Below are 16,219 nucleotides of genomic sequence, written 5' to 3'. Positions count from 1 at the left end.
TGTATGCAGAAAAGGCTTGGCTGGCTATAGTATTAGTATAGACAACTTGTTCCTGAAAGGTTTCTCACATACATGTACTTGTTTTATATAAAAAACAATGAAATATAGCTGGAAGTTTATTTCTTTTTATATCAATTGACAAGATTTTATATGTTCGAAATTATTTCAGTCAAACTTTTTCATAATATACCAATATTTTTAGCTATCAGAAAAAACGTGTATGAGCTATTAACCCCTAATTATAGGGGCCAGCCCCTTTTTCATTAATCTAATATGAAAGCTCTCGTAATTACACACAACTTTTGTTTTATATTTCTTACCAAATTATTCTCGGTTCAAAAGTTATTACACAAAAAGTAGCAAAAATTCAAGAAAAAAAATTACTAAAATTTGCCGTTTTATAGCTTCCAAACTTTAGAAAATCAGCTTATAATTTTATCGTTGTGCACGTCTACAATGTATTGGCTACAAGTTCTCAAACTTTCGTGTAAATATCTTACGTCGTTCTTGAGATTTTTAGTGGAAACGAGACATCAAAATTATTAATTAAAGGGCAATAACTCACAATTAAAGGCATGTATCAAAAAATTGAAAACAGGTATAAATAGGTTTAATTACAAGGTATCTAACCTGAAAGTTTCATAAAAATCAGTCCAAAGGTTTTTGAGAAATCGCCTGTCAAAAATCGAGCGGGAAAAAAAAAATAAAATAATAATAAGAAACAGTAGAATAACAGTAGGGTCTTCCGAAGGAAGCGGAAGACCCTAATAATCTTAATCTTCAGAATCAGTAGAAGGTCTTCCGTTGGAAACGGAAGACCTTAATGAACTATATCGGGGATTGCATTGAAATGATTCATAGACTGATTTTTTTTTAAATCAAGCTAATTCATGCATATTTAAGTCCTCAATAAAAAAAGGGGGTGTGTATGAAGACTTCAACATGTTCAAGTAGAAAGACTAAAATCGTTTACTTTAAATTTGGTTGGCAGTGTTTGTTTTTTAACTCACAATTTGAAATAAAACAAGGTAAAATTAATGAATATGTACCAAGAAAATGATACCTCAAAATAAATCATGTTCCAAAGTTGTTTATCACTTAAAAAAATTTTTAAAAAACAAAACAAAACATGTAAATAATAGAAATACCAGCTTTCAACTTGTACAGTCTATAGAGTTACCAGGTATGCAACATTCTTTGTGCCGCGGGCCTATTTTGGGCCTATTTTCAAATACTACGTTACGTGCCGCGGGCCTATTTTGGGCCTACCGTTAGCTTATTTACGTCACAAGTAAAACTGATTATGAAGTTACGTCATAATTCTGAGTTTCGCGCCATTTTAGCCTTTTGTTATGTAGGAAACTATCATTTTACGTTCTACTGAAAAATTTATTTGGAAGGAATGTTAAACGGGTATAATGTTATTAGTCATTTCAAAATTAAAACAGTACATTCTGATTTGAAATTAAACAACTGTCTACATGTATGTTTCTATGTATGGAATTTCTGATAGAAGGATAATTTCAAACAGGTTTTCTATTTCTCTTTATCGCCGTATATCACTTTATAGAAAATGCAAACAATTTAAAGTAATACTACAGATGTATTTTTATTAATATTCAAAAATTTTATCAACATTTTAGATATATGAATGATAAACAAAATTCATGTGCCCCTCCTCCTTTCCACACATACATCAAAGTGTTCTTTCAATACTAATATATGAAAACGAAAATAAAATTCCATTTTAGAATTACAATTCTTTTCTTTTTTGATCATGTATTGATTGCGGTTAAAATGATATAGCGTAATATTAGTGATTATTTCAGTAAAATGAATAATTTTTATTCAATGTCATCACTATATATCTAAACAAGCCAGAGATATCCTAGAAATGTGGAATTAGAAAAATAAATTCAACACGTGTGACTTAATATCTATCGTATATGTCTCCGTAAACATCAGTTAAAGAAATTACATGTACATGTATGTACATTATACCGCATGTACAGCAGATATACTTGCTGTACGAAAACATCGACAATTTGTTTACAAATATATGCTAATTATTTAAATATATAATTTTTACCCCAAAGTATACACAAAAACAAAAATTACCGAATAAAACGACTATAAATTTTAAAACATTTAAGACTTATAGGCATACATTACACGTTTTTTCTCTGTCATAAGTAACAGCTCAGCTAGCTGTAAGAGTATACTGTAAGACACACAGACAAATGTCTGCGAATTGTGCTATTAGTACTATTAAGTATAAAGTCACTGTGTATTCCAACAAATTGCAATCGGCAGAGTTTAGTCCTCAGCCACACATAAGTGATCCATTACACAGTCTTTATGTAGACCTCTGTGGCAGTCCGTACAGATCGTCCTCGTTCTCCTGCGACCTCCAAAACCGTTACGGTCTGAACATACGGAGCATTCTTTTTGCTTGCCACTTGGAAGTTTCCTTAGTTTAACTTTGACAAATCCTCGCCCAGCAGCTGTGTTTGCAGCGGCATCCTCTTTATCTGACAGATGGTCCTTCGATAAATCGTAGATAATGCTTTTTATCTCATACGTGTTGGTGATACAGGCCGTTGGATAAACTTATGCTTTATCAACGGGTAGATGCTTTATCAATAGCACTTCCGGTTTTGACACGAACCCTCGCTTCAAGATTTTATTTTATTGAAACTTTTATTTGTGAAAATTGTTGCCCTTATAAAATGAATGATAAAGGGTAGCAATATCGTTAAAAGCAAGATGTCAAAGAAGTGTCTTATTTTATCAAGGAACCCGTTTGCTATTTGAAGACAGATGTTACCCGCCCCCCCCCCCCCCCTCTTAGATCGTTTTCGGAGAAAGTAAAGCCTACATGTACCAGTTAAGTTGTTGTTATAAGACTCCTTTGACATCTTTAACAATGCTTTCTTATATTATACTACGTATGCCTACCTAGTAATGTAGGTGTAACTTACCATGGATCAGCAAACAATCTAGACAAAGTCTAGGCCCCTAGCCTTGCCTAGCACGATTTGTACTGCCATCGTAAAAAGAGTTGATTTTCACGATCCCCATAGTCCTAACAACTTTCAGTCAGAAGTTCGTTTGATGTAAAGCTTCAGCAATTTTCACATGATGTTTTCAAAGACACAGATAGCAAATATTCTAAATTTTGAACTCGATCTACTTTCTCTCGACGCATGTAAACATCAACGGTGCTACGTCATCAAGTTATACGTCATCAATTTGATTTTGGCAGTCATTCATGTAGTTTCGCAGGGGAAGTCTCAAAGTTTTGTTAAAACGAAAGTCGTATGAGATAAATAGAACATCTATAATTGTGTGATTTGATATTGGCTTTATCCAACTCGTTGAAATGGTGTATATTCGCTCGGCAAGCCTCGCGAATATATACACCATTTCAACTCGTTGGATAAAGCCATAGAGGATATCTATATTGTGTGATTTGATATTGGCTTTATCCAACGAGTTGAAATGGTGTATATATTCGCGAGGCTTGCCGAGCGAATATACACCATTTCAACGAGTTGGATAAAGCCAATATCAAATCACACAATTATAGATGTTCTATTTATCTCATACGACTTTCGTTTTAACAAAACTTTGAGACTTCCCCTGCGAAACTACATGAATGACTGCCAAAATCAAATTGATGACGTATAACTTGATGACGTAGCACCGTTGATGTTTACATGCGTCGAGAGAAAGTAGATCGAGTTCAAAATTTAGAATATTTGCTATCTGTGTCTTTGAAAACATCATGTGAAAATTGCTGAAGCTTTACATCAAACGAACTTCTGACTGAAAGTTGTTAGGACTATGGGGATCGTGAAAATCAACTCTTTTTACGATGGCAGTACAAATCGTGCTAGGCAAGGCTAGGGGCCTAGACTTTGTCTAGATTGTTTGCTGATCCATGGTAAGTTACACCTACATTACTAGGTAGGCATACGTAGTATAATATAAGAAAGCATTGTTAAAGATGTCAAAGGAGTCTTATAACAACAACTTAACTGGTACATGTAGGCTTTACTTTCTCCGAAAACGATCTAAGAGGGGGGGGGGGGGAGGGTAACATCTGTATTCAAATAGCAAACGGGTTCCTTGATAAAATAAGACACTTCTTTGACATCTTGCTTTTAACAATATTGCTACCCTTTATCATTCATTTTATAAGGGCAACAATTTTCACAAATAAAAAGTTTCAATAAAATAAAATCTTGAAGCGAGGGTTCGTGTCAAAACCGGAAGTGCTATTGATAAAGCATCTACCCGTTGATAAAGCATAAGTTTATCCAACGGCCTGTATCACCAACACGTATGAGATAAAATATCAAATCACACAATATAGATATCCTCTATGAATGAAAGAAAGCCTGCTTTTCACCGGAACATCTGACGTATTCTTTTTACAGAGTATGTACGAGTTAATTACCATCCTGTGTATCAAGTTAAAAACTATCTTACGCCAAACTTTCATGGACTTTCTGTTACTGCTGTATGATGTCACCATCAAATCTGCCAGGTCCACTCCACCCATATTTTTGTTGTAAAATTCAAGTACTTTTGGCTTACCGCGTATGTTGGTTACTGCCTTTTCTTTTGTTGTTAATATACGGACCGGTTTTCTGTGTTCTTTTTCTTTATAACTACAAAGACATAATTCACCTTGTCGCATATAGATAGAATCGTTTTGTCCTAACTGGGGATTTTTAATTTTGTTGGGCATGTAGCGATTTTGTTTTAGTGTTCCAGTAATGTATGTATGGTCACGGAGAAGTTGCTTGGCCAAATCAATGGACGTGAAAAAACTGTCACAAACCACATGATACCATTTGTTTAGCAATCTGGACGACTCAAGTAACATATTTATTACGTATGAACCTTGCGTTGTACCTCTAGGGGTGGGGTCGAATCGCTTAACCCTGTATACTCTCATATTGTATATGTACCCTGATGCTGCTTCTACAAGCATCCATAGTTTTACCCCGAATTTGGCGCTTTTTGATGGGATGTATTGCAACATTGTACATCTTCCTCTTGTAGCAATTAAACTTTCATCAATGCTGATATTTTGTTCTGGGACTAAATGGTGTGATGACTGAGTATTAAAATGGTCAACAAGCACCTGAAACTTTGCCGCGGGACAGTAGTTGGGATCATTTCTATTTGGAATGTCATCGTTATTCACCAAGTGAAAAAACTGGAGGATTTGTTGAAATCTATTTCTACTAAATACACTTCGAAACCAGCTTGTTTCCTGACTTTTATATGTTGTGTGCCAGTATTCACCAATGTTTGCCTTTCTGATTAGCCCCATATTCAGAATAACAGCGATAAACGCTTTCATTTCGTTGAATGTAACTTCTCCAATTTTACGCCAATCGAGCAGCCTAGAAAATCTCCGGATGTGATCCTTGCTTGCAATGAACTGCGCGGCATATCTACAAGAAAGGACTAATTGTTTGTATTTGAGAAAAAAAAAGATGTGTTTGTGAAACACTGATGACCCCGTATTGTAAAAAATCTAAGGTCAAGGACAAAAGGTAAAAAAAAATATTTAAAGTAAATGAAAGTTCGTGTCACAATGAAGATTCATGTAAAGTATGAAAGTCTTTGCACCAACTGTTCAAAAGTTATGACCAATGTTAATGTTCAATTTTTTTTCTTCAAAGAGGATCAAATACTCAAACTCCAAGGCCAAAAGGTAAAACCGAAAGACAGGTCGTATCACAAGGAATATTCTGTGAAATATGAAAGTCATAGCTTCATCCATTCCAAAGTTTTTGCGAACAAACAGACAGACATACGAAAGGACAGAAGAACAAAAACTATATACCCTTGACTCTTTGATTACTGGGCATAAAAATAGTCTTTTATTTGGTTTTTTTCTGATTATACGTGTTTGAGTTGATTAAAAATGTTTTATAAATAGAATGAAAAATACTTGCATAGCACTTTTATATAATTTAATTGTGAACACGTTTACTGAGAGAGAGAGAGAGAGAGAGAGAGAGAGAGAGAGAGAGAGAGATTATGTAATCTAACAACCATTAGAGTAAATGAATTCCAATTTTGGTAGGCATTGTGATATATTCAAGGCAATATCAGAGGGCTTGGGAGGGGGCCTCTTTTTCCTATAATTTTTTACTAATGATTATGTTAAACACTGATTCCTTTCTTTCTTTTTGGAAATTACCAAAAAGTTGTAACCCCCCCCCCCCCCCGCCCGCGTCGAAATAGGATTTTCATGACTATTGATCTTTATATCTTGAATAGATGGTAGAATTTTAAGCCGTATAGGGAGACTACTTCGCCTCAATAATTCAAATATTCGTACGAAATATAATTAAATACTGGTTCAGGCGAATTAAAATTTGATTCAAGTTTGATTCGGACGAAATAAATATTGACAAATTGTAAATTCATTCTTTAATTCCTTCTTAAAGGTTTTAGTGAGTGGGCTTTTGAGTCTTTGACCAATCAAAATCCCGAACTGGTACTGTCAATGTATAAAATTTAATAAAAATGCAGCAATTAAAATCCGAATATATTCTGTTCGACAACCTTTTAAATAATTAGAGGGGATATGATGCATATGTTTATACACTGCAAAGTTTTGTACAAGCTTAAAATATTTTATCCATGCATTAATTACAACAAAATTACATTCTGCCCGTATTCGCAGAGCCCCTGTGACACATATTTAAAAACTTCTTTCATTCAATCTTTTCCAGATTTCAGTGCATATTTTTCTTTTTATGGAGAGTAATATGAAGAACATAGAAACACTTACATTTCTGATAAAAATTATAATATTGACTATTAAAAATTGTTAATTCGTTGAAAACCAGTTCTAGTATTTTTGAAATGTAGATGCCAAATGAAATCATGCAGGGTGGTGAATTCGTAAATAAAATGTATAAGAGATCAAAAGGAACGGAAATACAAAAACTGCATATACAGACAAATATGAAATGTTATTGTCATTCATATTTTTAAATTGAATTATTCTTCAAATACAATATTTTTTGTGGGCATTGACTGCATTGATGTGGAGCATCTCGGGGCCAATCCAGTATTAATCAAGGCGTCCTGTCACCTATTACTACATTAAGTATTTAAAAGTATTTTTTTAAAGTTATCTTTTTAATAATTCCATATTGGAACTTTTTATTTGCTCCAATACAAAAAAATGTATTATTCTGCAAATCCGAGGAGAGGTGATCGGGTCCCCCTCCCCCTTTAATCTCGTCTGACTTTCTTAAGCGGGGGAAACACATTATTCAAAGTAAGATTTTTTTCCCTCTAATTCACCCGAACAAATATACAAATATCGGAATTTATTCGAGCGAGTATCTTAATTGTCCGAACGAATTTTCCATCTGTCGGAATATGATATATTGAATTTGTCCAAATGAATAAAGGGGATCAAATACTCTACATTTTATTGACTATATATGAATGCATTATATAAAGCGTGTTATCAACTTACTTGATAACATTTAACATATAATTATATAAATAATTATGTGTATATATATTCATGTATATATAGAAAAAAAGGAATATACCTGTTTGTCTCTAAAACCATCCTATTTATCAGGTCAACAGTCACCATCAGAAAAAAGTAAGATATGGGTTTGCTGTCTGATGGTGGCATATTTTTTGGACCAACATTTTCTGTGAAGTTGGAGGGCTCTTGGTCCTCTGGCTCCGGGGGCAGGGCACGTACCCAGGGCTGCTGATTCATAAACACCATTTCTTCTTCGTCATCACTTTCGATTTCCGTTTCTAATTCTGAATCAGAGCCGTCTGAAAAATCGTCCGAGTCGCTCATTTTGTGACCCACATGCAGACACCTGGTTGCAGGACGCTGGTCGTAATGACGTCATAATCAAATATGACATTTAATTAAATCACGTTATTTTTCCCTTTTTATTTTTATTAACTTATGTTCATGTACTTTGAATCGGCTTTACACATCTTATAACCATTATTATTATTATTTTATATCATAAAAAAACTTGAACACTTTAATTTTCAATTTATTTCTTCTGGCATGTTCAAGGTTTCTTTTTTGGAAAAGTCAACCAAAAATAAGAACCCACCCCCATCACACACATACACAGTTTATTTTTTTTAAATCGGAACAGAAGAACAATTAAGGTATTTTTAGGGGGGGGGGGTGAGGTTTTTGTAAGACCCCCCCCCCCCCCTTAAACCTTTAAAACATTTCTACTAGCCGGGTTAGTTGCAGAACTAACTGCAGTCTCCAAAAAATACCCTGGTTTATCTTGACAAACCGGTCTATTAATATATATTTTTTCGGAAAGCTACAGTACAGTTTTTAGCTAGCCTACGGGCCGGGTACATCTGATATACATGTACATGTATTATGTAAGGTCTACGTTATTTAAAAACTATATATTAAGGTGTACAAACAGAAATGAACCTTTTTCAAGTACAATAAATTTTTCAACGATAAATCACGAAAACTTTTGAATAGTTATTGTGCATAACTGTGTTTCAATAAAACTGCATTTATATATTTAATTTTACTCGTATTGCGTTCATTATTATGCAGTACATGAATATAAGTTGACCCAAGAGTTCTTGACGTAACAAAAAATTATTTTCTTATTAAAAATAATTATAATACCTACCAACCTAATCAACTGAAAATATATCTTAAAATAACGAGATATCATCGTATTGATAAATTTTTATTGAAATGATCTTGTTAAATGACTTTAAAATTTTATAAACAACTGACTTCAAAACTCAACATTGAAGATTGAGCAACGATGAAGAATAATGATTCATAATCAATTATTTTGCTCGTTGAATTTCAATTTCTAGCGTTGCGAGTAATTTTACTTTTCAACAACGTATAACTGACTTTTGCACCGCACAGCGATTCAACACAAAATTATCTCACTCTACCTTAACCATTTGTTGTTTTGATTAAAAAAAAAAAAAATAAAAATCGTCATCTGGACTAATCTTGCTTGCCCTTTGGCGAATTTCGGCAAATTTTATTTTCAAAAATGAATTTTTTACCAAAAAAAAAAAACCCACACCGTCCTTTTTTCCAGGGTTATATTTTCCAGTAAGATTATATTAGTTTACGGTCAGAAAACGAGAAATTGTGAATTTGACAACACATCAATAAATGACTTTGATTATTAATATAATGATCACATTTAAAAATGGTTCCCCCACCCAAAAAAAAATAAGTCGTTATTTGATTGTTGGTTAAACCAATGTTTATTAAAACATTTTTATAAGATTTATTAAAAACATAAGCCGTATATCGAAGTTAAAAAGTTGAAAGAAAAGAATTATTTGTTATACCTTTATATTTGTAAGAATTTTTTCCAGTACAAATATATATGAAAAAAATCTAACATATCTAATGTTTTACTGAGTGTGAATAAAAAAAAACGATGTTTGACTGAAGTAGATGTTGGACCTGTCGATGAAATGTTAGACCGCTTACGTCACATAATAGGCGGATCTTAAGTCGCATTCGTTGGTGATAAAATATGACGGAATGAAGTTTACATCACGGAAGGCAGTAAAGAAAAGCATGTTAATAAATAATAAAAGGTATAAAAAAAATTTATTGACAGTATTCTCGGACAAAATGCGTTCCGTATGCAGTAGTTTATCGCTGCGATTCAGCGCTGAAGTTCTAAAGACGGTCGTAATAACCAACAGGACGTAGCAACAGGGGGGGGGTTTCAACATTACCTTTACTATAAAAATGTTCATTAAAAAGGATGGTTCCCCCCCCCCCCCCCCCTTTGTAACATAGATAGTGATATCAAAAGTGTAGGAAAAAAAAGGGAAATGAAAGAATTTTGCTTTGAAAAAGTTGACCACTACCCCCACCCCCACGGAATAGGATTTTCAGTTTGGGAACTTTTAATTTTCCGTTTTGTTTGTTTGTTTTTTTTTTTTTCTTGTCAAATTTTTCAGGTAAATAAAATATATTTTTTTTTCTGCCCCCCCCCCCCTTTCAAAAATGATGCTACGTGCCTGACCAAATTTGTAAACGACTAAAATGATTATAATTGCCGTTGTTATAGAAAATGATTTAGTGTGTATGTAGCGAAGACCTATGCTCACTGGTCTGGGGAAAAAAAAGGAATGGACCACCGTCACCATAAAACTACATTCAATTCTGCAGTTAGTGTGCATGTCGGTGTGGCTCGCCGGCTTTTGGCCTTTTTGTCTTTCTTATTTTATTTTTAAAAACAATATTCCAACAGCGAATTCGAAGTAAATTCATGTTATCATAATTATGTCAGGTTTTCTGAAAAAAAATGTAAAGTTTTGTTCTAATACATGCAGATATGTTACTATTTTCTACGTGATATGCGTATTGAACAGACCGAATTTCAAACGATGATTTACACGTGTTACATATACGTGTTTTTGACTTCCGGTTACGTGGCATGGTGAGTTCACAGTAAACAGTGTGGTATATATGTAAGATTTAGAAGATTTACGGGAGTGAGAAAGAGTAAAATTTTAGCTAGCTCAATGTAAGACTAATGGTGCGAAAAAGAAAAAGAAAAAATAGTAATCCAACCAAAAACGTAAGGCATAAACTGTACCTAAGTCCAGGGGGCGAGCAGCTTTTACCGAACATGGCGGATATGAGTGTGGAAGAAGAAGTAGTTAACTCGGGAGGAGACGCAAAGAACGCAGAGAACGTAGAGAGCACAGAGGAGGAAATACACCTTAGGTTGGATATTGAAACGAACAATGGTGAGTGTATGTGTGATGATTCATTGATTCAGCTGGGTAATAATTTAGATCCACCACCCGCCCACTCGAACACGCGTCCTTATGATATACAGGGGCGACCTACTTGGGTTAGTGAAATATTCTCAAAGCTATCAATTATCGATAAAAAACTCTCAAAGATAAATGAAATAAACGTAAAACTTGAAAGAGTTATGCAGAAAGTTCACACAGTTGAAGCTGAGATGGATAATCTAAAGAAAACATCGGGGAATATGGGAAACGCAATAGGTTCATTGAGAAAAACGTCAGACGAGGTCAAAGGTCAAATATCTGAACTAGCGAAGGCACAGAAAACAATGGAAGATACGATAACTGACCTACAGTGTAGAAGCATGCGAGACAATTTATTGTTCTTCGGGTTGGCCGAATATAGAGGTGACAGACGGGAGAAATGTGCTGCTTTAATAAGCGATTTTTGTGAGACACAACTAGATCTACCTCACATTGGAGAAAACATCGAGAGGGCGCACAGAATAGGAAAGGTGGACCAGGAGAGAGAGAAGCCACGGCCTATTGTGGTTAATTTGTTTAAACAAATCATTAATTTGTTATAACAGATTATTAATTTGTTAAAACAAATTACTATTTTGACAAAATTTGAAATGTATACAATCTACGAAAGCCAGATCAAATCAAACAAATTATTAATATTTGTTTATGAACATAATTTGCAAAAAAAGTTTTTGGCCCTAATACGGCTTTAGTGGGACTATTGAGAGCTTTTCCAGCAGTTCTGTTTTTCTTAACGAAAAATTTCGCGCCATATGAATGACGGGCAATTTTAGTATCAAATTTACAAAGAGATACCCACTTTTAACATTTTAACAGTTCCGGGGAAGGTTGGACCGACATGTATTTTTTTTCTTGATAATCAGTTCATTTTGGTCAATGGTGTCTCTGTTGCTCACAGCTTTATAGGAAACCATGGAGGTTCACCGGGAGCAGATCAGGTTAACAATAGATATTTGGGTTTGGTTTAAAGATTTTATTATATGTAACACGCCTGTGGGTTTATGCGAATGCTGACATGAAACTTTCAAAGTAGATCATGTCACATGTAAAGAAAAATACCGAGAGGGGGGAGGGTTTAAAATGAACAAAAACAAAACACAAACTAGAGGATGATGATGAGCTCACTATTTCCCGCCCGCCTCCCATATGCTTATAATGACAATTTTGTTTTGCTGTGGGCCTTGGAAACGCAAAATATGTGTCGGATCAAAATGTTAATCTTGCACAATGGCAATATGTTATGTAATAAAGATTACCTGGGGTTTCCATTAAATTTCACTTCGTGAGTCGGATAAGAGATTCTGTTGCATGGCTCAAATAAGATTTTTTTTCCTAGCATACGAAAGCGGGGTGATATGATTTGCAGAGTCGGAAGGGGGGCACGTATGCTAGGAAAAATATTACGCTTTGAGTATCCAGAATCTCTTATCCGCAACTCCTCTTATACCACTGAATGAAATTTGATGAAACTTTCACAGAATCTTTATTACAAAAGCGGGAGGATAACATATTGCCATTGTGCACCTCCTATTTAACATTTTGATCCGACACATATTTTGGGTTTCCAGGCCACAGCAAAACATGGACTTTGTCATTATAAGCATATGGGAGGCGGGGGATATCATTCAGTGAGCTCATTACTCACAGTACCTCTAGTTTGTGTTTTGTTTTTGTTCATTTTAAACCCTCCCCCCTCTCTCTCTCTGGATTCTTTCTTTACATGTGACATGATCTCTTTGAATACTTCTTTTCGACAGGCATTTATGTCTACTGTTCAACCCAATTCATGTGTAAATAATTAAATTTTAAACCAAACCCAATTCTATCTATGCAAAATCCTGGATCTGCTCCGTGGTGAACCTCCATGGTTTCCTATAAAGCTGTGAGCAACAGAGACACCATTGACCAAAATGAATTTGCGGATAAATTATCAATAAAAAATACATTCCGTAACAACTTTCCCCGGAAAACGAACGAAAAGATAAAGCCCAAAATATTCTTGAGTGGGTATCTCTTGGTGAAATTTGATATTAAATTCCTAATGTGTCATTCAATTCTTTTGTATGCATGAAATTTTTATAATAATAATAAAAAGACCCTGTTGGAAAAGCTCTCAATAGTCCCACTAAAGCCTTATAATTTGCAAATTATTTTCATAAATCCGACATATACTAAGATTTCTGATTTGATCTGGCTTTCGTAGATTGTATACATTTCAAATTATGTCAAAAATAGTAATTTGTTTTATCATCAAATTACTAATTTGTTATAACAAATTAATAATTTGTTTAAACAAATTATCAATTTGTTTAAACAAATTATTAATTCATTGAATATCACTCAGAAGAAACTGTTTCAGTAATAAATTTTAATTCATATCATAATAATAACGCAATATATCTATCTCCGAATAACACAGAATACCCCCTCCCCCAGACTGAGAATCGCACTCGTTTACACTTGCAGAGGAAATGCACTCACAAAATATAAATACCTATGTCTTCTAAGATAAGATACAATCTTACATGGCATTCTTGTCTTTATTGTCTTTAGTCTCCGTAATCGCGTAAACAGCGTCAAAACTCACGGGCACTGGAAGTTGATGTAAATATATAGTATGTGTATATATAAAAAAAGAAGGGTATATATTTTTTTTTTTTGAGGCAAATTCGGGTTTGACGTATTGTGGGCCTTTATCAGAAGACTTGACGCGATTAATCGTTCACATATAACTTACTATCAATATATGTACTGTTTCGTTCCGCTCCAATGCCGTCCCTTCAAAGAAAAAGATGTTTTTATACCTCCAAGTGCCTAAGAATTTCGCTAGACTGTCTTACTTCCGGTTTATCCAAACTGAATAAAAAAGCAAGTTCTTCTGATTGGTCAATAACAAAATAAAATTTAGACAGCTGGATAGACGTGAAGCGAGAACAATTTATTTTTCATGGTATGTTCAACGTTTGTTAAACAGTTAGTTGCAGTTTATATATTTTAGCCTTTTCAAAATAAATTTCTACGAGTAATAATGAATATATAAAAAAAGTTACGTTGTGTATGTGTATGACATTGACCAATCAGAACTTGCCTTTTTATTCAGTTTGGATAAACCGGAAGTAAGACAGTCTAGCGAAATTCTTAGGCACTTGGAGGTATAAAAACATCTTTTTCTTTGAAGGGACGGCATTGGAGCGGAACGAAACTGTACATATATTGATAGTAAGTTATATGTGAACGATTAATCGCGTCAAGTCTTCTGAGAAAGGCCCACAATACGTCAAACCCGAATTTGCCTCAAAAAGAGTGTCCTACCCTTCTTTTTTATAAATACACATACTATATATTTACATTAACTTCCAGTGCCCGTGTCAAAACTCTGCTCGCCGAGTGAGTGGAAAAGTCGAACTCAACCATGCAAGGGTATGTGCTAAGTATTCCCAAAAAATGTTGACAGATATGCTTGTAATTGTTTTGTATTATCAGCCTCAGAGTTCTTCACTATGTCTTTTAAATTTTTCTTACCTACAACTTGCGAACTTCCATGTTTGTCTAAAGCGAAAGTGAAAACGAGGCAGCTCGTGCGAGTCATTATTCGCTTTCAGCGGTCGTTATTAAGCAGTAAATAGATTTTTGTATTGACCAATCAGATTATCGGATTTTACAAAGTTATATAATATAACAAATTATCAATTTGTTTTAACAAATTAATAATTTGTTATAACAAATTTTTGTTATAACAAATTAATAATTTGTTATAACAAATTATCAATTTGTTATAACAAATTAGTAATTTGTTTAAACAAATTAATAATTTGTTAAAACAAATTAAAAAAAAATACTGCTGCGGCCCTAATACGCTTCCGTACATATACTAGTCCGAAACTTTACACTTTTAAACAGATATCTCATTGCAGAGGCGTAGTCACAAACTTAAAAGTGGGAGGGACTCAAGTCCAGAAATTCTTTGACAAGCAAAAAAAAAAAAAAAAAAAAAAATTGAAAGTTACCCCAAACTCCAAAATCCTATTTCGCCGGGGGGGGGGGGGGGGGGGGGTCCAGAAATACTTTGACAAGCAAAAAAAAAAAAAAAAAAGGCATGTTACTCCAAAATCCTATTTCGGGGGGAAAGGGGGGAGGGGGGGGGGGGGTAGTAGCCAACTTTTTCTACACACTTTTACTTAAACAACTTTTGTTGCTACACACTTTTATTAAACAACTAAATATTGATATTTTTTCAAAATAGCTGTTATTTTTTCTTCATTAAAAAGGGGGGGGGGCACAGACATACTCTTGCCTCCCCCCCCCCCAGATCTGAAAGTGGGGGACAGTGCCCCCGCTGCCCCCCCCCCCCCCCCTGTGACTAATTTTGTCTTATGCTCGGCACTTAGTCAGGGTCATTGAGCAATCGGATCACACTCGCCCTTTTCCGTATCTGATAAAAGGTTATTTGTGGTTACGGAAATGGCCGAGTAGTTACGATTGGGTCATTGAGCAGTGAGGTTTTTTTTTCGTGCCAGCATCTCGGTTTATACGATCTCGTTCGAGCTGAAGAACCTGTCTCCACGACCCACAATGGAATCGAACCCGCGACGTAAGGATCAATTCCTTACTTCGCAACTCTAGAGCATAATGCTCTAACCACTGAAATACGCTGGTAATTTTCGATAAATACCTGTAATTTCTTAGCAAATATTGAAAAAGCGTGTCAAAATATGGATTTAAGGAAAGGATTGCACGGGTCCGTGAAAAAATTCCGCACAATGAATTTTTCTCATTTTTACATATAACGTTCCTAATGTCAATGATACCATTATATCAAAGTATCAAGCATGGTCATCAGGCTTATAAGGAAGTTATGGTTGCTAGGTAACCACCATTTTTTAATCTTTTGATATTTATGAGGTGAATGTTTTATAATGCCATACATGCAACAAAATTGAAGCAAATTAAATATTTTCTTGCAGATATTTAATAATATGCTTTATATTTATTGAAAATAAAAATTGTTTCGGAAACTATTGATAAATGTAGTAATGCCATTGTTTTTTGGGGAAGTATTAATTGTAAATTTGCAGTAATATTTTCACCTCAATAGCAGTTTTTAACGTCTAGACAAAAAATTTCCCAATGAATTTCCCCCAAACTAATATATGCTGTTCTAGTCATTATAAGTGACTTATGGTTAAAATATGAAGTAAGGTAATCAGATTAATTTGTAAGGTACACGCATTTCAGTACCCCCCCTTCCTAAAATATTAAAAGATTTCACAGATTTTCATATGATGGTTTGTTGTTGGACCTTAAATATGCATAATCTTTTAAAAACAATAAAGGCCATATGTATAGATAAATAAATACTTTT

The 16,219-nt window shown here is 34.2% G+C and overlaps 1 protein-coding gene across 1 annotated transcript; it reads right to left on the bottom strand.

Annotated features, from left to right (window-relative positions):
* Nucleotides 1-2,316: 2,316 nt before the first annotated feature.
* Nucleotides 2,317-7,867, bottom strand: LOC134241864 (piggyBac transposable element-derived protein 4-like). Its single transcript, XM_062723889.1, has 3 exons — nt 7,602-7,867; nt 4,463-5,471; nt 2,317-2,544 (listed from the first exon to the last, which is right to left on the bottom strand). Exons 1-3 carry the CDS (start codon nt 7,865-7,867, stop codon nt 2,317-2,319), a joined length of 1,503 nt encoding a protein of 500 aa, XP_062579873.1.
* Nucleotides 7,868-16,219: the final 8,352 nt, after the last annotated feature.

Source organism: Saccostrea cucullata, unplaced genomic scaffold (assembly GCF_032062105.1).
Source record: "Saccostrea cucullata isolate Sc308-1 unplaced genomic scaffold, CSIRO_AGI_Scuc_v1 ctg12158, whole genome shotgun sequence".
NCBI lineage: Eukaryota > Metazoa > Mollusca > Bivalvia > Ostreida > Ostreidae > Saccostrea > Saccostrea cuccullata.
Note: the sequence above shows the minus strand (reverse complement) of the source record. Positions and strands in the feature narration are given on the sequence as shown.

What these genes read in the sequence shown, in the direction of transcription:
- LOC134241864 (XM_062723889.1), bottom strand. Translation starts at nt 7,867, where the DNA reads ATGAGCGACTCGGACGATTTTTCAGACGGCTCTGATTCAGAATTAGAA. An exon ending in ATGGTTTTAGAGACAAACAG is followed by an intron (nt 5,472 to 7,601) that starts GTATATTCCTTT and finishes CCTTTCTTGTAG; the next exon opens with ATATGCCGCGCAGTTCATTG. An exon ending in TTAACTTGATACACAGGATG is followed by an intron (nt 2,545 to 4,462) that starts GTAATTAACTCG and finishes GATTTATCGAAG; the next exon opens with GACCATCTGTCAGATAAAGA.